Source organism: Elgaria multicarinata, chromosome 7, assembly GCF_023053635.1.
Source record: "Elgaria multicarinata webbii isolate HBS135686 ecotype San Diego chromosome 7, rElgMul1.1.pri, whole genome shotgun sequence".
Classification (NCBI taxonomy): Eukaryota; Metazoa; Chordata; class Lepidosauria; order Squamata; family Anguidae; genus Elgaria; species Elgaria multicarinata.
Window position 1 is genome coordinate 110,558,849 of NC_086177.1, and position 23,242 is coordinate 110,582,090.

The 23,242-nt window shown below is 45.9% G+C and overlaps 1 protein-coding gene across 2 annotated transcripts in view; it reads right to left on the bottom strand.

Annotated features, from left to right (window-relative positions):
• Positions 1-23,242, bottom strand: part of TSNARE1 (t-SNARE domain containing 1) — a 504,015-nt gene that overhangs the window by 126,318 nt on the left and 354,455 nt on the right. For both annotated transcript variants that reach the window (XM_063131213.1, XM_063131212.1), the window contains exons 10-11: positions 14,094-14,166; positions 4,703-4,785 (exon numbers count right to left, since the gene is read on the bottom strand). In XM_063131213.1, the coding sequence (XP_062987283.1) occupies positions 4,703-4,785; positions 14,094-14,166 (156 nt within the window). The remainder of the gene's footprint in view (positions 1-4,702; positions 4,786-14,093; positions 14,167-23,242) is intronic.

Sequence of the window (23,242 nt, forward strand, 5' to 3'; positions counted from 1 at the left end):
TGAAATTATCCTCCCGATTTCTCCGCCATAAGGTGGAGAATTCCGAGAGGCCGCTTGTGCACTGCGAAATGCTGTTTCTCAGCCGTGCAAAGCCCATCACTAGCCCAGGGGTGTACATTTTGCTGCGTGGTTTTATCCTGGTTGTGCTTTTTATACTGTATTCTTTGTATTTGTGCTTTTAACCTGTTGGGTGTTTTATTATGGTTTTAATTTTTGTGAACCGCCCAGAGGGCTTCAGCTATTCGGCGGTATAAAAATGAAATAAATAAATAAATAAATAAATAAATAAAATAAAAATGAACTAATCCTTGGCTTCATAACTTTCCCTCAAGAAACTCAAGGTCGCTTGTTCTCGGAAGGTCACTCTTGTTTGTCACGAAAGCGTTGCCTTGTTTTCTCAAAACTTCTTTGCAGAAACGGAAAACGATTAACCACAATGCTCCGAAGAAACACCTGCCTTTTGTCATCGCCACCGAATGCCCAGCTGCGGCCGGCGTTTTCCTTGCAAGGTTGCACCTTCCATGATTAGTAGCATCTGAAAGTTCCAGGTGACCCAACCCCATAAATATTCCATTACAGATCCAATATTTAGAGAAAGAGGGACCGTTTAAGAGCAAATAAATAAACAAATAAATAAAATAAAAAATGGAGGGGGGAGTTTAGGGTTGAATACACATGCCAGGTCAGGCTTTGCAAAGGGTTAGTTGCTGCGTTCACTTGCTTCGTTGATCAATGGGGCTGCCGGCTGAATTAGCTGCCTGGTTTTCCCGGGGAAGCAGCTGTTTTGAAAAAAGGCTCGCATTAAGGTAAAAATGAAAACCGCAGGTGCACAGACGCTGCCTTGCAAAACCGACAGTGCTCGGCATACCTGTAATCACAGGCAAGCTTTTGTACTCAGCCGGCCGAAAAACCGAAAGTGCGCATTTTATTGGGGCCACCTGCTCCTATCTGTTCCTAAATGGAAATTAAAACAATATGGCTTAATTGCATCACACGCTGCTCACACAAACAACGTCGCGATTTGCCTTTCTTGTTGTTAACAATGCAAGGGAAGCCCTGAGCGGCTTGTACTTTGTTAATGTGGATTACAATCTCCACTTCTTCCATCATCAGGGCTGTCCCCGGCCGCCGAGGCTTCTGGATATGTGATGCTACGAATTCCAATTGCACACTGAGCTTTTCCGGCATCGTTAAAGGTTCAAGCTGCTTCACATACTCAGACTTGTAGTAATCCTTACACAACAACCCTGTGAGGAAGGATCCTGTCGTCATCCCCACACTCTAGAAGGGGGACAGCTGCAGCTAAGAGAACGTAGCTCAGCTAAGGTCATCTAGAGCAGAGTTTTCCAAACGGTGTGTCATGACACATTAGTGTGTCGGCTGCAGTGTGTAGGTGTGTCGCGCGAACGTAGCGAGAAACCTGAGTCTATGGCCGTAGCTAGACCTAAGGTTTATCCCAGGATCATCCCGGGTTCATCCCTGCCTGAGCGCTGGATGCCCTGTGTGGCACTTAGATGAACAGGTTTGACCCCAGGACAATCCTGGGATAAACCTTAGGTCTAGCTATGGCCTATGTGAAATAAGCAATACCAACTTGCATGCATTTTTACTAAGGTGCCGATTAGTATGGAGCACTACCTTTATCGTTGGTGCGCTCTTGCGCACATGGCCACTTTAAGAGATAAAACAAAATGGCCGACGCCACGGGGCTTTCCTTTACCCCGTCGCATCGATGTGTGGATAGGAGCGACAGCCCGCGCTCCTTCTAGCACGGGCTGGCCCCTCCACACGCCCGGATTTTAAGGTAGGTCTAGCAAGGCCCTTAGACAACTTTTGGAATCACGTTTCAAAAATGCATCCAAACATAGGTAAAAAAAGCATTAAAAATTCTTCTGCAGTTTTCTACTACATACATTGGTGAAGTATCCTTTTCAACAATGAAAAACTTAAATACACAGAAATGCAGAAGCTTAAAAATGCTTGACAAAATGTGAGTGTCTTAATCTAATATTCCTCCAAATATTCAAAAGCTGTGTTCATTCCATCATACATCTCATTAAAATGGTAAGTAGTTATTGGTGTTATTCATTTTTAAAAAATTCTTACACATATTTACATTATTGTTACTAATGACAACAATCTTGGAAATGTATGTTATTATCTTACAAATCATATATTTTTAAAAATATAAATGAAAGGTTTTCATATGTTGTGTCCCCATACATTTTGTCATTACAATTTATGTATGTGTCCGTATCTCTTATAAGGGGTTAGTTTAACCTCCGGTTTGCTAGTAAAACTGAATTACTGTGTCGCAAAATGATGCATGTCTAAAAAGTGTGTCACCAACGTGAAAAGCTCTGATCTAGAGAACCACGAGCAGAGGCGAGATTCGAACCAGAGACTCTTTTTTAAAAAACAAAACAAAACTGTAGAGCTTCTTACCCACAATGCTACATCAGCTCTCCTTATTGTTTCTATAACCCCATCCATGTATGTGATGCTTTATAGTTAGTGGTATAGGACAAATGAGTATGGCTTCTGCCCCAAGAAGCTTACAATCTACATTTCGATAGACAAAGGTAGAGGGAAAGAGAGATTCATGGGGAATTATGAGAAATAAGTATGTGCTTGTTCATCTATATGCAATTAGGCTTTGTACTAGAGCCCCCCTGATGGTTCTTGCTTTTGGGACACCCTTAAGCAAACCCTCCCTGTCATACACACGCACACACAGACGGAGCAGCAAGGACTTTCTGAGCATTACAAGTTCCTATATCTGGCTGACCTTTGGTCCTGACATCTGGCTTGGTTCTCTGCTTGTACTTTGGTCCTGACCGATTGCTTCCGTCTTATGGCTGCCAGTTTCTGGCTCACCTTAGACTACTACTAGGGTGGCCATATGGAAAGGAGGACAGGGTTCCTGTGTCTTTAAGAGTTGCATAGAAGAGGGAATTTCAGTAGCTGTCATTAGTATGCATGAAGCACCTGGTGAAATTCCTTCTTCTTCATAACGGTTAAAGCTGCATGAGCCCTGGCTAGCATGACCAGATACAAAACACAGTGAGGCTCCTGCAGCTTTAACTATTGTGATGAAGAGGGAATTTCACCAGGTGCTGCATGCATAAAAATAACACCTGCTGAAATTCCCTTTTCTACACAACTGTTAAAGACACAGGAGCCCTGTCCTCCTTTCCATATGGTCACCCTAACTACTACCCGGAAGTGGCTACCAGGAGGAGGGCCTTCTCTGCTGTGGCACCCCGGCGATGGAATGAGCTCCCTAAGGAGGTTCACTTGGCACCTACATGATATGCTTTTAGACGCCAGGTGGAGACCTTTTTATTCCCCCAGCATTTTAACAGTATAAATAAATTTTCACTTGGTGTTTTAAATTTGTAATTTTGCATTGCTGCTGTTTTGATCTGGTTGAGCTTTTATATTGTATTTTATATTATGATTTGATACTGTTGTTTTATACTTTGAATGGTTTTAATTTTTGTGAACCGCCCAGAGAGCTCCAGCTATTGGGTGGTATAGAAATGTAATAAATAAATAAATAAATACCCACAGCCCAGGCCTGACAATAATAATAATATATTTATTTCTTACCCACCTCTCCCTCGGGATCGAGGCGGGGTACAACATTGAATACAAAAATACTATAAAATACATAAAATTGATTAAAAACGTATAAAACTAATACATTATTAAAAATAACAGTCAGACATCTTAAAATTCGACTGGGTAGGCTTGCCAGAAGAGCTCAGTCTTTATAGCTTCTTTAAATTCAGAAAGACTGTTTAGTTGATGGATGTCCTCCGGCAGGCCATTCCACAGTCTGGGAGCTGCAGAAGAGAAGGTCCTCTGGGTAATAGTTGTCAGCCTAGTTTTGGCTGACTAGAGTAAATTCAGGCCCTCTGCTGTGGTCTGAGCCTTGACAGGCGCCCAGTGAAACTGATCTCTTAATGCCAGTCAATCTAGTATCAATGGTTTTGATCCAGATAACTCCTAACATGAGTAGAATGCTTGTATTGGAGCTCCTGTAATATGGTGCATTTAAGATCTAGCAGTCCCAGAGGGGGGAAAAAACAAAACCCTGGGACTTTTCAGATGTTTTCAGCCTCATTTTATTATACAGATATTTCACCATGTATTTCTGCTAACAATGCGGATTCTGTGTCCCAGTTATGTTCAAATAAGTCTAGTGGCTTGCATGGCCCTGCTTTGTACTTGCTTCAATGCAAACGGATCTCTGATCGCAGCTTTAAAAGATTGCTGCTGAAATCCTATTTCCCAATGGTCTCACATCTGCCGGCACCATGATCTTTTCAATGAGTTGCCCAGTTAGGATGTGCCGAGAAGAAAGGACATGCAGGAGCAAAGGCTCTGCTTTTAATGCCATCTTTCAAAGAACAACAGTGGCTAATTGCTTCGTTTTCTAGTGGGAAATGGCTGTTTAATATGCAGATCTCAAAATGATGACTTCAACGCAAGCTGCCAACCCTGAAGTCATTTAAATCATGGGGAAATAAAGGAGGTTAAGCTCTGATTTTAGGAATACTCTTTAAGACACTTCCAAATATTTCAAAACAATTACTGGTACTACACCGGGTACCAATTGTCCAAGTTATTTTAAATTGCATGTTTATTTGAGCAGTCTATGCCAGATTCTTTTCTTTTCATTAAAAGATCAACTTACTTGGTGTTGACTGGCCTTTGCCAATTGCTCATTGGCAGACTCTACATTAGAAGAGGCGGTCTCAATGTTGGCTTCGATGCTATCTGTAAATTAAGACAATAGAAGGTAATTACACGGTGCGGAGTGAGGAGCAAATCCTGCAATGAAATTTAATTTAATCCGTACATACCCAAAGTGGCTTACAAAACACAGGACCAACAAGCAGTTATGAAAGCAAACTGCAAGAAGGCAATGAAAAGGAGCAACATTATAGGAAAGAAAGTGTACTATTACATTAATATTACATTAATATTATTAATTATTACATTAATAATGATTACATTATTACATTAATATTACATTAATATTACATTAATATTACATTAATATTAATATTACAGTAATTATTACATTCCAAAAATGCGCATTTGCGCAAAATCCTCAAACCCCACGTTTTCAAGCTTTCGTCTATGGGGGGTGGGGGTGGGAAATGTACATTTAAAAAAAGAAGAAATATATATATTATATTTCAATTTATTAGACCTTTGGTAGTTAGAACAGCTGGATACAGGGCCTTGCTAGACCTACCGGATAATCTGGCTGGGAGTTTCCCCTTTTCCACACGTCAACACGCGATGGGGCAAGGGAAAGCCCCATCGCGTGCTCCGCTTTTTCCCCCCTTAAAGGGCCATGTGTGCAGGAGCGAACCGCCGGAAAGGTAAGTGCTTTTTTAAAAAAATAAAGGGTTCCCCGCTCCCCCTGATTTCCCCCCCACGATGTGTGATGCCCCCCTGCCCACTCACTCGCCCATCCTCCCCCTGTCCGCCATGCCCTGCCCCCCATGCCCGTTCTTCTTTCCCCACCCCCATCCACCATGGCTGTGCCCATGCCCACTCTTCTCCCCCTGCCCCCCCCCGTCCCCAATGCCCATGCCCGTTCTTCTTCCCCTGCCCCCCATCCGCCATTGCTGTGCCCATTCCTCCCCCCCTCTCCTGCCGGGACGGTCTTTCCCCTGGCCCCCATCTCCCTCCCCCCGTGATTCCCCCCCCCGGCCCAATGGGCACAGCACTCCTATGGAATGCTGTGCCCAGTCCGTGGCTTCTCCCAGCTACTCGCGAGGCCGGGGCTGCGGAAAATAAGCGAATCCGCTTATGCCGGGTTAAGGGAGGCTTTAGCTCGGCCTGACCCTGGAATCCCCTGTGCGTCATCTGGATGCACAGGAGGGAGACCGGGCCTCACACCGCGCTAACGCCTCGTCTAGCAACGGCCACAGACATGGTGGTTGTTCTGCTGTGACATTCTTCTGGCTATGAATTTGTGGGGTCTTAACTCTGCAAAGGGCAGAGGTCAGGGTGTACCCACACCTGACTGCTCTTGAAGGCTCAAGAACTGTCTGTTGAGGAAAAAGAGGGGGAAAAACACCACATAAAGGCTATAAGAAAAAGAGGCTCCTAGCTCTGGTGCTAAGAAATGTCAAGCTGATGTTGCAAGCTGAATATGAGCCAACAGTGCGATATGGCTGCAAGAAAGGCAAATGCTATTTTGTCCTGCATTAATAGAAGTATAGCTTCCAAATCACATGAGGTACTGGTTCCTCTCTATTCGGCCCTGGTTAGGCCTCATCTAGAGTATTGCGTCCAGTTCTGGGCTCCACAATTCAAGAAGGACGCAGACAAGCTGGAGCGTGTCCAGAGGAGGGCAACCAGGATGATCAGGGGTCTGGAAACAAAGCCCTATGAAGAGAGACTGAAAGAACTGGGCATGTTTAGCCTGGAGAAGAGAAGATTGAGGGGAGACATGATAGCACTCTTCAAATACTTAAAAGGTGGTCACACAGAGGAGGGCCAGGATCTCTTCTCGATCCTCCCAGAGTGCAGGACACGGAATAACGGGCTCAAGTTAAAGGAAGCCAGATTCCAGCTGGACATCAGGAAAAACTTCCTGACTGTTAGAGCAGTACGACAATGGAATCAGTTACCTAGGGAGGTTGTGGGCTCTCCCACCCTAGAGTCCTTCAAGAGGCAGCTGGACAACCATCTGTCAGGGATGCTTTAGGGTGGATTCGTGCATTGAGCAGGGGGTTGGACTCGATGGCCTTGTAGGCCCCTTCCAACTCTGCTTTTCTATGATTCTATGATTCTATGAAAAGAAATTTCTTTTCTTTTTTAAATCCGAAATATAAAAATTTAAAAATGTTCAAAAAAAACTTTCAACCGAACTTGTACAACGCTCATTGTCTAACAGGGGTTTTGCTCCGTTTCCTGCCCTTTTTCTCTACCGCTCGTTTGCAGCTGAAGCACCCGACGAGGCGACGTCTGGTCCTTTCAGACATCCACCAAAGAGATAACTTCACTTGCTTCAATGACTTATTTGGATCAAAGAGGGTCTTGCTCAAAGGAAGCTTGTCACCAAACGTTGACAGCAGTAAGATGTGTTGTGTTTTCAAGCAGGGAGGAGGAATGAACGATGATTTGTTTAAATACAGGGAAATGCTATTTTGTAGAGCTTCTCCTCATTCCTCTGGCAAGTCAATATTGGGGCTCCATGTGTAACTCCTCAGAAAAAAAAAAAATCTAGCCAGAAGGGACACCGTGACAAGGGTCACCGGAGTAACTGATGGATCTTGTCACGCAGCTGGAGGCTTCTGCATCTGATATGCCTTCCGAAGCCAGAGCAAATTTGAGGAGCTTAATTCTAGGCTAAAGGGACTGCCAAGGAAGAACACAGCCAAATTGGTCGTGATGTCATCTTGATCGCTCTCCACATCCATCACGGAGCGGGCCCTTCAGCTTCAAGCAGGCATGGCGGATGAGAGCAGAGCATCTCCTGACGCGTCTGTGCCAGGGACCAGTGAGGAAAAGGCATTTCTGGAGCCTCAATCCTTGAATTTAGTTTGTCTTCCTCGTTATTAGAGGCTGACAACAACACAACAAGCAGTACATCCCAGGGCTAGGTAACGGTATGTCTGTGGTCACCAAGGCACGCCAAGACACCTTTCTTGGTGCCCACCAAGGTGCCCTTAGGGATGTCAGAGCAATCCATCAGGGGTGGAGCTTTCATCCATTCGCCCCACCCCACCCCAGATACAGCACGGTTTCCCCGTGAATATGGCTGAATACGGGAATCAATTGTAGATGCTTCATAATGAAATAGCTGAGCTAGGCCCTGAAAACCTGGGACAACAATGTCCTTCATATTTCCTAGAGGAGATGGTAGGGTGACCATATGGAAAGGAGGACAGGGCTCCTGTATCTTTAACAGTTGTATTGAAAAGGAAATTTCAACAGGTCTCATTTGTATATATGAAGAACCTGGTGAAATTTCCTCTTCATCACAACAGTTAAAGCTGCAGGAGCCCTGCCCTCTTTTAAATCTGGTCACTCTAGTACAGCTACTGCAGCTTTAATGGTTGTGATGAAGAGGGAATTTCACCAGGTTCTCCATATATACAAATGACATCTGCTGAAATTTCCTTTTCTATGCAACTGTTAAAGATACAGGAGCCCTGTCCTCCTTTTCATATGGTTACCCTAGGAGATGGCACTCCCTTATTCAAGCCTAACTTATTATCAGTCTATTCAAAGATGCACATGATAAATACCTGGAGGTTCTTCCCAGCCCTGTCTGCAACTAGGATCAACAAATCTGTTTGTTTCACTTTCCATAACTTTAACTGTAATAGTAAACCCAGGTAGGGGCAAATTGAACCCTCCCTGCTTCATATCTTTCATGAAAAAAGACAAACAGAGAAAGTTGCAATTAGTTCTATTGCTCTCTTTGACTTCATGGAGTCACAGCATTATTGTGAGTTGGGTCTTAGGGAGTGAACTATGTTGCTCAGTTCTGGAAAGGCAATTGGAATTTTGGGGATTGCTCCACCTGGTGTTTTTCCTTAGGGAAATCAGAGATCCAAACCCCACTAGGTTGTAGTCTTTAGCTCTTCCATTCCTCTTCAGGTCCCTTGGGTGGATGTCTCCCCCCCCCCCTTCAGGGCTGATAACTCTCAGGGCACATAGGGGTGTTCCTTTCTTGAGGTTCTTCAGTTAAGAAGGTTAGACATGAATGCTCCAGAATTCCAACCAATGACAGGGGAAGCTGTCTGCACAAGGCAGGGACTTCTACAAAGTGCCTCTGTCAGGATCCTGGACAGATCTATGCTGACTGGAACTCACACAAGAAGAGCTGTTGTCACAGCATCATGAAGAGGTCTTGCAAGGCTTGCTGAAGGCTGGCTGATCTGGGACTGCTGTTAACCCCACCACTTCTGAGGACCATTGCCTCTTCCTGCAATTGCTGGCTTCCCCAGCGTGGAAGTGGTAGAGACTACATCAGGAGTCCACGGAGTCTGGTATCCCAACATCTTCTGGCCTTGAGGGTCCTGGGATAACCGATGATGACCCACTGGTTGATGCCTCCTCCACCACCTCAGAGTCTTCTTCCTTCTAATGTTCTTATTCCTGCCTGTCTACTGCTCCCAGTACTACTAGCCAGTCCTCACATCTGCAAGACTTCCTTGGTACTTGGAGCTTCTGGGGCCCTCAGCTTCCTTTTGTCTCCTGAAGCCCTTTTCATTATTTGAGGAGAAATATTTGTCGTAACGCCTCAGTTGGGTTAGAAAGTTGTTTCAGGGGATGTGAAGACATTCATCGGTTTGTTTTCCTCTCATGCACACGGAGACATGAGAAGGATCGCAGGAGATGTGGGACATCTTTCCCTCAGCTGTCATTTTACATTAACCTCCCTTTGCATTTGCATGAGAAATTCACAGAGGCTGCACCTCATGTTAAGAAGAAGAAAAAAGTGCCTGGCAAAGGAGGATGTTCATTGTACAAGTTCCAGGAGGTTGGAAAGACAGACTTAGCATTATTTTAAAGTTAACACAAATCACAGGGGTGAATCATGGTCAACAGATCATGGTCTATGGGACAATTCCAACAAACTTCAGCTGACACATAATGCCACCCTCCCTGCCTTATTTCACATCTGTTTTCTCCTCCTCCTCCTCCTCCTCCTCCTCCTCCTCCTCCTCCTCCTCCTCCTCCTCCTCCTCCTCTTCTTCTTCTTCTCCTCCTCCTCCTCCTCCTCCTCTATTTCCTATTCCTTTATAATCCCCTTAACAGCTGTAATGAAGGCAGCAGCTGTAAAGAAGGCAAACTCCATGTTAGGCATTATAAGAAAAGGAATTCAGAATCAAACAGCCAGTATTTCACTGCCTTCATACAAATCTATGGTGCGACCACACTTAGAATACCATGTACAATTCTGGTCACCACACCTTAAAAAAATGATATTGTACAGCATGGTAAGATTGTTCAGCTTAGAAAGAAGGAGGCTAAGAGGAGATATGATAGAGGTGTACAAAATTATGCATGGTGTGGAGAATGTGGAAGGGGAGACATTTTTCTCCCTCTCCCATAGTGCTAGAACCTGGGATGATCCCATGAAGCTGATGGGTGGGAGATTCAGGACAAATAAAAGGAAGGACTTCTTCACACAGTGCACAGTTAAATTATGGAATTCACTACCACAAGATGTAGTGATGGACACCAGTTTGGATGGCTTTAAAAGGGGGTTGGGTAAATTCCTGGAGGCAAAGGCTATCCATGGCTACTAGCCCAGATGGTTGTGTGCTATCTCCAGTATTCGAGGCAGTAAGCCTGTGTGCACCAGTTGCTGGGGAACATGGATGGGAGGAGGTTGTTGCACCATGTCCTGCTTTGTTGGTCCCTGGTCAACAGCTGGTTGGCCACTGTGTGAAAAGAATGCTGGACTAGATGGACCCTTGGTCTGATCCAGAAGGGCTCTTCTTATAGTCTTAATTCTATTGGCCCTTATCAGATGGAATACCATGGTGGGGAAGCACAGGCCGTAGCTAGACCTAAGGTTTATCCCAGGATTGTCCTGGGGTCAAACCTGTTCATCTAAGTGCCACACAGGGCATCCAGCGCTCAGGCAGGGATGAACCTGGGATGATCCTGGGTTAAACATTAGGTCTAGCTATGGCCATACATATTCAGCTGATGCAAATATGCTGAATATCCACATGGTCTGAAGCCTCTGGTTGCCTGTAGCTGCTATTGGTTCTGACAGGTTCTAAATTCACCCAGAAAGTCCTCTTCCAGCCCCGTCTCCGCACCACTGCTTCCTTGCCCTCCTGCAACGTAGGGATCCTTCTGGAAGCACGCCCGTGGTGCTGAGACTCGGGTTTTTTTCCTTTAGAGAGCTGTAAGGAGAATTCCTCTGCTATTAGAAAGAGAGCAAGTACATGGGAAGCTCAAAGAAATGGTTGGAAGGTAGGTTCTCCACCTGACTGTTGCACGTCTCCAAAGTAATAGCTGCTACAGGCAGCTGGATGCTTCTATCTACATAGGTCAAATTGATGTAATTCAGGTTTCCCAAATCCAGAGGTGCTGGACTGCAACTTCCATCATTCCTAGCAAGCTGGCTGGGAATAACGGGAGTTGAAGTCCAAGGCATCTGGAGGACACGAGATTGGGGAAGACTGGAGCAGTCAGAAACTTCTAGCTGCCTATAGCAGCCATTGATTCCTCTTTGTCGGTGTCGTGTTTCCAAGCCCTCCTGCCTAACTGTGAGACAATAAAGAGGTCTGTCAAGTAATCCACAAAGCTTTATTCAGCAAATAAACGTCTCTTTGCACCTCAAGAGAGTTTAATCTCTAGGAGCTTTCCTCTAGGCTAAGACTTGACTAAACTAGAATCATAGAATCACAGAATAGCAGAGCTGGAAGGGGCCTACAAGGCCATCGAGTCCAACCCCCTGCTCAATGCAGGAATCCACCCTAAAGCATCTCTGACAGATGGTTGTCCAGCTGCCTCTTGAAGGCCTCTAGTGTGGGAGAGCCCACAACCTCCCTAGGTAACTGATTCCATTGTCGTACTGCTCTAACAGTCAGGAAGTTTTTCCTGATGTCCAGCTGGGATCTGGCTTCCTTTAACTTGAGCCCGTTATTCCGTGTCCTGCACTCTGGGAGGATCAAGAAGAGATCCTGGCCCTCCTCTGTGTGACAACCTTTTCAGTATTTGAAGAGTGCTATCATGTCTCCCCTCAATCTTCTCTTCTCCAGGCTAAACATGCCCAGTTCTTTCAGTCTCTCCTCATAGGGCTTTGTTTCCAGACCCCTGATCATCCTGGTTGCCCTCCTCTGAACACGCTCCAGCTTGTCTGCGTCCTTCTTGAAGTGTGGTGCTAAGTGAGACAATTGTCCATTCAACAAAAGGGAAAGACTTTTCCCTAAGCCCCCTTTAACTTCAAGGAGGCTTGTTCTGAAGAAGCCTTTGGTGAGAATCTAGCCAAGCCGATCACCGTTCGCTTCTTTTAGCCCCGCCCGTTTGAGTCTGTGGCAGACTCTAGGATCAGCCCACTCTGAAGTCCCTTCCCCCTCTGAAGATTACTGATTTCCCCCAGACTGTGAGTTGTTAAAGCTTTTACTGATAAGGTCCAGCGAAGGGTCATCCCCAGCTGGTGACGAGCCTGTGAGAATCCCCTCCTCCACTCCACATATAGGCTGGAATGTTTCTGGTGCTGCCTCTTCTGCTTCAGAATCTGATTCCGATTGATAGCCTTAAACTCCTTCCCCCCCACCCTAAGGGGGACAGACCTGGTCACGGCAGTCGGCCTCTTGTGTGAAGTGGCCCATTCCCCACCCCCTCTGCTGTTAGCTTGCTGATGCTGTCTCCCCTTGATCTCTCAGTGGGCCCTGTGGTGTGATAGCTTCATGTGGGATTGCACTCACCCTGAAGGAGCAGGTTCATAGCTTGGGGGTTCTTTTAGATCCATCATTGTCACTTGAGGCTCAGATGACCTCAGTGGCACAGAGTGCCTTCTACAAACTCCGGTTGGTGGCCCAGCTACGCCCCTATCCGGACAGGGATAACCTTGCTTCAGTTGTCCATGCTCTGGTAACCTCCAGGTTAGATAACTGCAATGCGCTCTACGTAGGGCTGTGTTTGAAAACGGTTCGGAAGCTGCAGCTCATGCAAAATGCAGCAGCCAGATTGATTTCGGGAACCAGAAGGTTCGACCATATAACACCTGCTCTGTCCGCTTGCACTGGCTGCCTGTATGTTTCCGAGCCCAATTCAAGGTGCTGGTTTTGACCTATAAAGCCTTACACGGCTTGGGACCACAATACCTGACGGAACGCCTCTCCCGACGTGAATATACCCGGTCACTACGTTCAACAACTAAGGTCCTCCTCCGGGTGCCTACTCCAAGAGAGGCTCGGAGTGTGGCAACGAGGGACAGGGCCTTTTCGGCGGTGGTCCCCAGACTTATAGAATGATCTCCCTGACGAGGCTTGCCTAGTGCCAACGCTGCTATCTTTCCGGCACCAGATTAAGACTTTCCTCTTTGCCCAGGCATATGGCGGCACATCGTAATCACCCACATGTTTATTTTTTTAATGGTTTTTAATGCTTTATGTATGTATACAAAATTTAAAATTTTGTATACTTGTTTTCATCTCAATTTTAGAATTTCTGTAAACCGTCCAGAGAGCTCTGGCTATGGGGGCGGTATATAAGTGTAATAAATAAATAAAAATAAATAAATGTACTGCTGGGAACCTGCCTAGCCAAACACATGCATTCTAGCTTGCCAGCTGAGTGACAACTCTCCTTTTCTTGCAGGGCCAGGCAGGCTGGAAGGAAACAAAATAATAATTAAAAAAAACCAACAGTTTATCAGCCTCTGGCTAGCCTCCATCTGCAGTTGGCTTAATTGCTCAAAGGTTGTGCAGGCGTACACTATAAGCTGCTTGGTCAACTCTGCACATAAAAATCAAGACTGTGAGGGGGAAGGCTAGGCCAGACCCCTTAGAATCATAGAATAGTAGAGTTGGAAGGGGCCTACAAGGCCATCAAGTCCAACCCCCCGCTCAGTGCAGGAATCCACCCTAAAGCATACTTGACAGATGGTTGTTCAGCTGCCTCTTGAAGGCCTCTAGTGTGGGAGAGCCCACAACTTCCCTAGGCAATTGGTTCCATTGTCGTACTGCTCTAACAGTCAGGAAGTTTTTCCTGATGTCCAGCCGGAATCTGGCTTCCTTTAACTTGAGCCCGTTATTCCGTGTCCTGCACTCTGGGAGGATCGAGAAGAGATCCTGGCCCTCCTCTGTGTGACAACCTTTCAAGTATTTGAAGAGTGCTATCATGTCTCCCCTCCATCTTCTCTTCTCCAGGCTAAACATGCCCAGTTCTTTCAGTCTCTCCTCAAAGGGCTTTGTTTCCAGACCCCTGATCATCCTGGTTGCCCTCCTCTGAACATGCTCCAGCTTGTCTTAAGTCGTTCAGCAATAGATCACCTTATCTTTTTCTGAGAATGAAGCTGCCGTCGTATCACAAATCCCAGATTTAAAGAACATCATAAGAGAACCGGTAATGATGATACCTACCTATCGTGTCACCCTGCTCGTATACCATGGAGGCCAAGTCCTTAATGATCTGGTTAACGTCCAACATATCACTCTGAAAAAGGGAAGGGAAGAGAGCGTGAGGATTTGCTGGAAACTCAACCTGCAGAAGACCCATCAACTAGCTCAGCCTTCCTCGACATGACGCCTTCCACACAAGGTAGGACTACAACTCCCATTATCCCCCACCAGCAGGACTAGCAGTGATGGGAGTTGTAGTGTAGCACAAGTGAAGAGCACCAAGATAGTGAAAGCGGAACAAATATTTTAAAGTGAGGTGCATGCAACCTCCTGCGTAATTTTGGTCTTGGTTTTCCCCCTGCTTGATTAGGAGCCACCAAACTGACCTGAAACACCATTTGAGGCAGAATCTGCCAGCAGCCTAAAAATGTGCAGGGACTTCATGACAACATTTGATGGCCTTCTTTAAACTCTGAAGACCTTCACATTTGAAGGAGGCCAAGAACTTACACTCCACCGTCCCCACAAAAAAAAGAAACACTTCCCACCCTACAATTTTTGAGAGGTTCTGCCTGGATAAGTTAAACACTCTTCCCTCTTCTCTTTCAGGATCTGTTCCCACCACCCAACTCATGACTGATCACCTGGGTGGCAGGGAACAGTGGATAGGATACCACACCAGCACTGCAGGTCACAGAGAAGACTGAGTGAAGGTCACCTGCGGCTTGCAGGCCACCTACATGTGGTCTAGGGGCCATGGAGTGGAAACGTTGCAAGCCTGTTTCCTCCCCTTTATGCTTGCAAAATAACATCCCAGCAGATCTCAGATCAGGATTCAGGGTGGGATTCACTGGACCACACTGAATCCTGGCGAATTGGCTGTACAGGAAGGAAAGGAAATGAATGTGCAAGGACTGAGTCATTAATGACTCTTGGAGAGATGCCAGCTTTTCGCTGACATTTTCTTGGCAGGCCTTCTGGCGGGGTGGTTTGCCGTTGCCTTCCCTGGCCATTATTACCTTTCCCCCAGCTAACTGGGTACTCATTTTACCGACCTCGGGAGGATGGAAGGCTGAGTCGACCCAAGCTGGCTGCCTGAAACCAGCTTCCGCCGGGATCAAACTCAGGCCGTGGGGAGAGTTTCAGCTGCAGAAACTGCTGCTTTACTGCTCTGCGCCACATGAGGCCATACAGACAAACTCATTTTTCATATTCCCAAACATGCTTTCCGTGTCGTCGCTTCCCCCTCAAAGAGGCTCCTTTCCCACCTCAGTTATGAAAAAGCGCCCTTGAGAACTCTTCCCTTGCATATTAAACTGCGTGGTGCCCAATTCGTTTGTTACTTTGGGCCTTCAGGGATTAGAACCTGTAGGATGTGAGCATCCTCAACCTACTTTTGCGGACAGCTAAGCCGTCTCCTGTGGTGAATTCAGAAAAGGTGCCAAGTGGATCTATGTGCTTTTGAGGGAGAGTTCATTATGCGATGGCGACGACCACTGTACTTAATTATGTAATGCAGTGAGAATCTCATTAATTTGTAATAAAGCCGGAGAGAGCCATTGTGAATTACTGAATGCCCCAAGAAAAGAGTGAGCCCATGAACAAATTGAAGAACCGAAACGCGAAGAAAGGAGCCGGGAAAGAAAACCGAACAAGGGCTGCGTCTAATGCAATACAAATATTCTCAGCTCTCTTTACTTTCAAAGAGAATCTACCTTGACTTATCTCTGCTAATATTCATTGTGGACATTAGATACAGAACATTAGGGGGGAGAGAAAAGAGAGACATTTTAATAATGCAAGAAGATGAGTCGATAAAGGGGTGGCAAAGTGGAGGAGTTGATCCAGCTCAAGTTAAACACTTTGAAATCCCATTCATGACACAGATGAAACTGTTTTATTCTGAGTAAGACTGTTGGTTACGATTAACTAGGGATATCCAAGGAATCCGTCTGGAACCTGGCATCTCATGGACTTTCCCGCAAGCTGGTCTGAGGAATCTGCATCAAGTCGGGCCAGTTAGCGGATGTTTATTGGGGGGGGGGGGTATTTGCATGAATAGCAATTTGCACAAATTATGGCTGCAATTTGGACAGGGATAACCTGGCTTCAGTTGTCCATGCTCTGGTAACCTCCAAGTTAGATTACTGCAATGCACTCTACGTAGGGCTGCCTTTGAAGATGGTTCGGAAGCTGCAGCTCGTGCAAAATGCAGCAGCCAGATTGATTTCGGGAACCAGAAGGTTCGACCATATAACACCTGTTCTGGTCCGCTTGCACTGGCTGCCTGTATGTTTCCGAGCCCAATTCAAGGTGCTGGTTTTGACCGATAAAGCCTTACACGGCTTGGGACCACAATACCTGACGGAACGCCTCTCCCGACGTGAATATACCCAGTCACTACGTTCAACATCTAAGGTCCTCCTCCAGGTGCCTACTCCGAGAGAGGCTTGGAGTGTGGCAATGAGGGACAGGGCCTTTTCGGTGGTGGCCCTCAGACTATGGAATTATTTCCCTGATGAGGCTTGCCTAGTGCCAACGCTGCTATCTTTCCGGCGCCAGGTTAAGACTTTCCTCTTTGCCCAGGCATATGGCGGCACATCTTAATCACCCACACTTCTATTTTAACAGTTTTTAATGCTTCATGTATGTATGTTCTTTGTTTTAGAATTTTAAATTTTGTTTACTTGTTTTTATCTCATTTTAGAATTTCTGTAAACCGCCCAGAGAGCTCTAGCGATGGGGGCGGTATATAAATGTAATAAATAAATAAATAAATAAATAAATTTTCACAGGTTATGCAAATTGCAATGAAAAATGCAGAAATTATGCAAAGGCGGCAGAGATTATGATTTATTTAGAGTATTTTTATCCTGCACCTCAGCCTAAAAGGCTCCCAGAGCGGCTTACAATAAATCAGTAAAGATGACAACCCCTGCCCTCAGGCTGACATTCTAAAAATATTCACACAAAGGATGCAAATTGTGGCTGCAATGTCCACAAATTGCTATCGACACCCACCCACCATTTTCAGTGTTTAGCAACACAAAAACGTACACAGTGGGAAGAAAAGTTTAGCAAAAACTCTCTTGTGTCAGTTTGCTACATGCTGAGAGCTTATTAAAAGGAGGCGCATGAAGAAATATGATCTACACACACACATGACCACCTGCAGGCTGAAAAGTGGTACAGTCCAGTCTTTCACTACCACATTGCGTAGAATGGCTCAAAAACGTTCCTATAAATCTATGGGTGACCTCAGTGCAGAGGGAGCAAGAATGAAAACCATTTTTTAAATGTGCATATACTTGAAAGGTCATCACAAAGAGGAGGGCCAGGATTAATAATAATAATAATAATAATAATAATAATAATAATAATAATATAGCACCCACAATGTACTTGGTGCTGTACAGAATATACAAATAAAACAGCAATACCCTGCCTAGAGGCTTACAGTCTAAAATCACATTAAAACACATGAAGGCGGAAGGGATTACACAAAACAGAAATAAGGGAACCATCTCTTCTAAATCATCCCACAGTGCAGGACACTGACTAACACACTTAAGTTACAGGAAGCCAGATTTCGGCTAGACATCAGGAAAAACTTCCTAACTGTTAGAGCGGTATGGCAATGGAAACAAGGAGCTAGGGAGGTTGTGGGCTCTCTCACATTAGAGGCCTTCAAGAGGCAGCTGGACAACCATCTGTCAGGGATGCTTGAAGGTGGATTCCTGCCTTGAGCAGGGGGTTGGACTCGATGGCCTTAGAGGCCCCTTCCAGCTCTACCATTCTATGTTTCTATGATATACTTGAACCACATATACACATGGGGTGGGCTAAGATGTCCCTGCTATGCATTAAAAAAATGCAAGGGGGGATTGTAGGGTTGCATTTGGTCTAGCCCTGTGCAGAACTCAGAGCCCTGCTCCTCACCAAAAATATGACTGTTACCATGCTCCTGGCCTCTGCACATATATGGCTAGAATTAGAAAGAGCTTTGTGCATCTGATGGATGCACGTGATGCTCCTCCAGATAATGGGATGGGGTGGGGGTAAATGGTCCCAGGGTCTCTCTCCACATGGAGGAGTTCTATGCATGTACACTCCCTCCGGGCATGTTCCGAATTCATGGAGCGGGGCGGCTGGTCAGATCCGTGGCACACATTCTCTCTTCAGGAAAGGGAGACGCTGGCAGAACGGATAAACTCCAAGAGTGGGAAATGATCTGCCCATAAAGCAAACAGCACGGGAAGGTGTTTCTCCTGAGAACAGGCAATAATGTCAGCTTGGCTCTCGAAGAGCAATTGTACCACTTTCCTTCTTCCCTGTTGCTGAGCATCGGAGGTGTCCCACTTCATTAGTCCAGATGGCTGAAGCCTCCGGGACGTCACAATTCATATACGAAAGCAGGGAGCAAAAGAAGAAGACGAAATAAATGATGCTATCCGCAAGAGAAGAAGCCCTTTTAAGATCACTGTTTCTTCCACCCCATCCTTGGAGGTTAATTAATCGCAAAGAAGTGCCATCCTCACGTTTCGCTATCAGCATACTAGCCTGAAAGCGACTCATTGAACCCTGAAGATCACAAAGATTCAAATCTCATCAGACCCCCTTTAACTGGTTGGCATGACGGTAAAAATGGCACAGTGTAGACAGGCAGCGATTTCAGGGGCACCCGCTCATTACAGCTAAACAGAGGAGTGTGTTTTCCTTACAAAAAAGAAGAAATCTCAAAGAGGGATGTGTGGAATTTAATGTTTGTGGTGGGTGGGAATATGCCAGATAATCTCACATTCTTCGGAAGAGAGAATCCCCTTGGGTTTGGGTTATTTTTTGAAAAACAAAGGATGCTTTTCACACCATGAATATTCAGAATTTCAGAAGGGGTGTCAAAATAGCAAATTGTTATGGTCCCAGTTCATTACCTTTCACCTAGAGAATTAGTGTCACCATGTGTTCCAAGCTTCAGATACTGAGATTGAGGGTGTAGAACCTAATAGTTTAGGGATGGTCCCAGGGTCCTGCAAAAGCCAAGGACAGAGCATGGAGGGATGAAGCACTCTTCAAATACTTGAAAGGTTGTCACCCAGAGGAGGGCCAGGATCTCTTCTCGATCCTCCCAGAGTGCAGGACACGGAATTGTTTTCCTTCTGGTCTGAGGCTTGACGTGCAATGCAATGAGAAGTGATGCCGCTTAAGAGTCGTTCCACAACATGGCCTCATGTTGATTAGGAAGCACTGAAGTGTGTGGTCAAATTATTTCATATGGGCTTTGGAATGGCTTCACCAACCCACAAAGTCATCACAGCGCTGGAAGCAATTTGACAAAAAGATGCTGTGAACCACAGAAGATACATGTATTCTGGCCCCATGGCTGTACATCTTGATTTGTTAGGGGTGTCAAAACTGGGAGCGGGCAAGTTGGTCATCATCACGGCCCCCTTTGAAAATATGGGAGCTCCAAGCATCCTGCTTCTAAGGAGAGAATTCACGATAACATAGATAAAATAAGTGAGCAACTTCCACTCATTCTCACTGAAGGAGACATCTGGACAAGCTGGAGCATGTTCAGAGGAGGGCAACCAGGATGATCAGGGGTCTGGAAACAAAGCCCTATGAAGAGAGACTGAAAGAACTGGGCATGTTTAGCCTGGAGAAGAGAAGATTGAGGGGAGACATGGTAGCACTCTTCAAATACTTAAAAGGTTATCACACAGAGGAGGGCCAGGATCTCTTCTCGGTCCTCCCAGAGTGCAGGACACGGAATAACGGGCTCAAGTGACAGGAAGCCAGATTCCGGCTGGACATCAGGGAAAACTGTTAGAGCAGTACGGCAATGGAACCAGTTACCTAGGGAGGTTGTGGGCTCTCCCATACTAGAGGCCTTCAAGAGGCAGCTGGACAACCATCTGTCAGGGATGCTTTAGGGTGGACTCCTGCATTGAGCACGGGGTTGGACTCAATGGCCTTATAGCCCCCTTCCAACTCTACTATTCTATTATTCTATGATTCGAAGTTTGTTTAATTTTTTAATAGGTATGAAATCATCCCTGCATGCTGAGCTTTAGAATTGAACCCAGTGCTTTCAAGCAGTTTTATTATGCCTGTGTGAAGGAACACACCTGTCCTTCATTTTTGGCTTTTAGTTTGGTGGCATGTGTGTATGCTAATCAGTTTAAGGCAAAAAGTTGATAGTCTAAATGTTTAGTTGTAACATAGAGGCCAGGATTTTTTGTTGAGGCAGCAGGAGATTATAAACTTCAACAGAACGTCACAGAAAGAAAGGGAAGTTTTAACTGAGGAAATAGAAACTTAATGAACAAGAAACCACTCTCTTGATTGATTGGATCTGAGGAGAGAGAGAGAGAGGGAGAAACTAATTAAAAATAATAAAGGTAAACAGCCCTAGAGGAAAGAAAGAGTCATAGGTGGTAGAACTGGACAACAGATGGAGAGAACTGGACCAATAGTAGTAATATATTGCTTCGATACGGACCTGCATAAAATAGGAACATTAGTCTAGTTAGGCCATAGCTAGCCTAAGATTTATCCCTGGATTGTCCAGGGGTCAAACCTGTTCATCTAGTTGACACACAGGGGATCCAGTGCTCAGGCAGGGGCGAATCCTGGATGATCCCAGGATAAACTTTAGGTCTAGCTGTGGCCTTAGTCCATCTGGATGTGTTTATCCCTGGTTTGTGATCATGTCTGACATTGCACATTTTCACACCTTTCCTATACAAGCAAGACAAACAAATAAACAAAGAGAGCACAAACACATGAGCTGACACTAACTTCAGCATCGTGTTTGGCGAATTTGGGCAATCATAGACATCACTTGTTTGTCCATCCCTAGTTTGGATCCAAACCATTTGGATTTCAGAACATTTTCTTGCAGTAATACTTAAACTTCGTTATTTGAAAATACGAGGCCTCCTTTTATCAGTTATCCATCCGCATCTAATAGCTAATCCGCACCACCTAAGGCGGCTAACTGAGACCTAGAGAGTTTTGAGTCTGGTTTGTTGGAGGCAACCAGAGAAATGTAGATCGCCACTAGGTGGCAGCAGGAAAGGCCACAGGAACCGAAGGGCAAAACGGAGTAGGAGCACACTATTTTGCCTCTTTCACCTTCCACTCACAGTCCGTATTATTGCATCAATCATCAAAAAATATGCCAGTTTGGTCCAAACTCAACAAAGCCAAGAAACTAAGTCATTGATGTTGTGCAATGCCACAAATTGTGCTTACGAGGAAAGCCTCGTGTGGCGCAGAGCGGTAAAGCAGCAGTTTCTGCAGCTGAAACTCTCCCCACGGCCTGAGTTCGATCCCAGCGGAGGCTGGTTTCAGGCAGCCGGCTCGGGTCGACTCAGCCTTCCATCCTCCTGAGGTCGGTAAAATGAGTACCCAGTTAGCTGGGGGAAAGGGAATAATGGCCGGGGAAGGCAACAGCAAACCACCCTGCTATAAGGCCTGCCAAGAAAACATCAGCGAAAGCTGGCGTCCCTCCAAGAGTCAGTAATGACTCAGTGCTTGCACAAGAGGTTCCTTTCCTTTCCTAACAACTTTACCCTCCATGCACCCACACCTTTCCTGGGTCTTTCAGTCCCAAATCCAGATGGGGAGGACGGAGTGACTGAGACCAGCAAAGATGGTCCACAATGTCCCGGTCCTGTCTTGCCTTATGGAGCATCTGAGTCTTACTGTATTGCTAGAGTAATCCTCTGTGAGGTGTCTCACGCCTTTATTCTGTGAGTTGACTCATGCCTTTACTGGGTGAGTTGATAGTGAGACATGGGTGTCTCCTTGAATGTAGCCAGCCTGTGAAGTGTTATCAATGGGAGTTTCACTGTCGCCACCTCTGCCTTCCATACAATAAGTGGGGGTTGCCTCGGGATAGGAGAAAGTGGAGCATAGCACTCTATCGGGCTTTTCCAGCCTTGCTATCACATACTCAAAGAACCCCCAAGTGTTTGGAGGTAAAGTAGGAGAGTGATAGCACATCCCTACCCTGGTGTAAGTATTGACAGATACCAATGCTGGCTTGAGATATAACTAGAAGTTGGAGAAGTGGAGACAGTAGGCAGGCATGGAATCAGTCAAGAGGTGCAGAGATATATCATAGAATCATAGAATAGCAGAGTTGGAAGGGGCCTACAAGGCCATCAAGTCCAACCCCCTGCTCAATGCAGGAATCAACCCTAAAGCATCCCTGATAGATGATCGTCCAGCCGCCTCTTGAAGGCCTCTAGTGTGGGAGAGCCCACAACCTCCTCAGGTCACTGGTTCCATTGTTGCACTGCTCTAACAGTCAGGAAGTTTTTCCTGATGTCCATCTGGAATCTGGCTTCCTGTAACTTGAGCCCGTTATTCCGTGTCCTGCACTCTGGGAGGATCGAGAAGAGATCCTGGCCCTCCTCTGTGGGACAACCTTTCAAGTATTTGAAGAGTGCTATCATGTCTCCCCTCAATCTTTTCTTCTCCAGGCTAAACATGCCCAGTTCTTTCAGTCTCTCTTCATAGGGCTTTGTTTCCAGACCCCTGATCATCCTGGTTGCCCTCCTCTGAACACGCTCCAGCTTGACCAGATGTCTCCTTCAGTGAGAATGAGTGGAAGTTACTCACTTATTTTATCTATGTTATCGTGAATTCTCTCCTTAGAAGCAGGATGCTTGGAGCTCCCATATTTTCAAAGGGGGCCGTGATGATGACCAACTTGCCCGCTCCCAGTTTTGACACCCCTAACAAATCAAGATGTACAGCCATGGGGCCAGAATACATGTATCTTCCGTGGTTCACAGCATCTTTTTGTCAAATTGCTTCCAGCGCTGTGATGACTTGGTGGGTTGGTGAAGCCATTCCAAAGCCCATATGAAATAATTTGGCCGCACACTTCAGTGCTTCCTAATCACCGTGAGGCCATGTTGTGGAACGACTCTTACGCGGCATCACTTCTCATTGCATGGCACGTCAAGCCTCAGACCAGAAGGAAAACATGGGTTGAGGCCAGGAAGGCTTAACATTATTCTGTTGCTCCCTGAACTGCTCCTCCTGGTCAACTTTGACAAGCCTTAAGGGAAAGGAATTCTGCACCCCATTTCAAAAGGACCAGGAACTGTTTCTGATGCTCCTTCAGAGTCACTTTTGATCAACGTTTCAGTCTC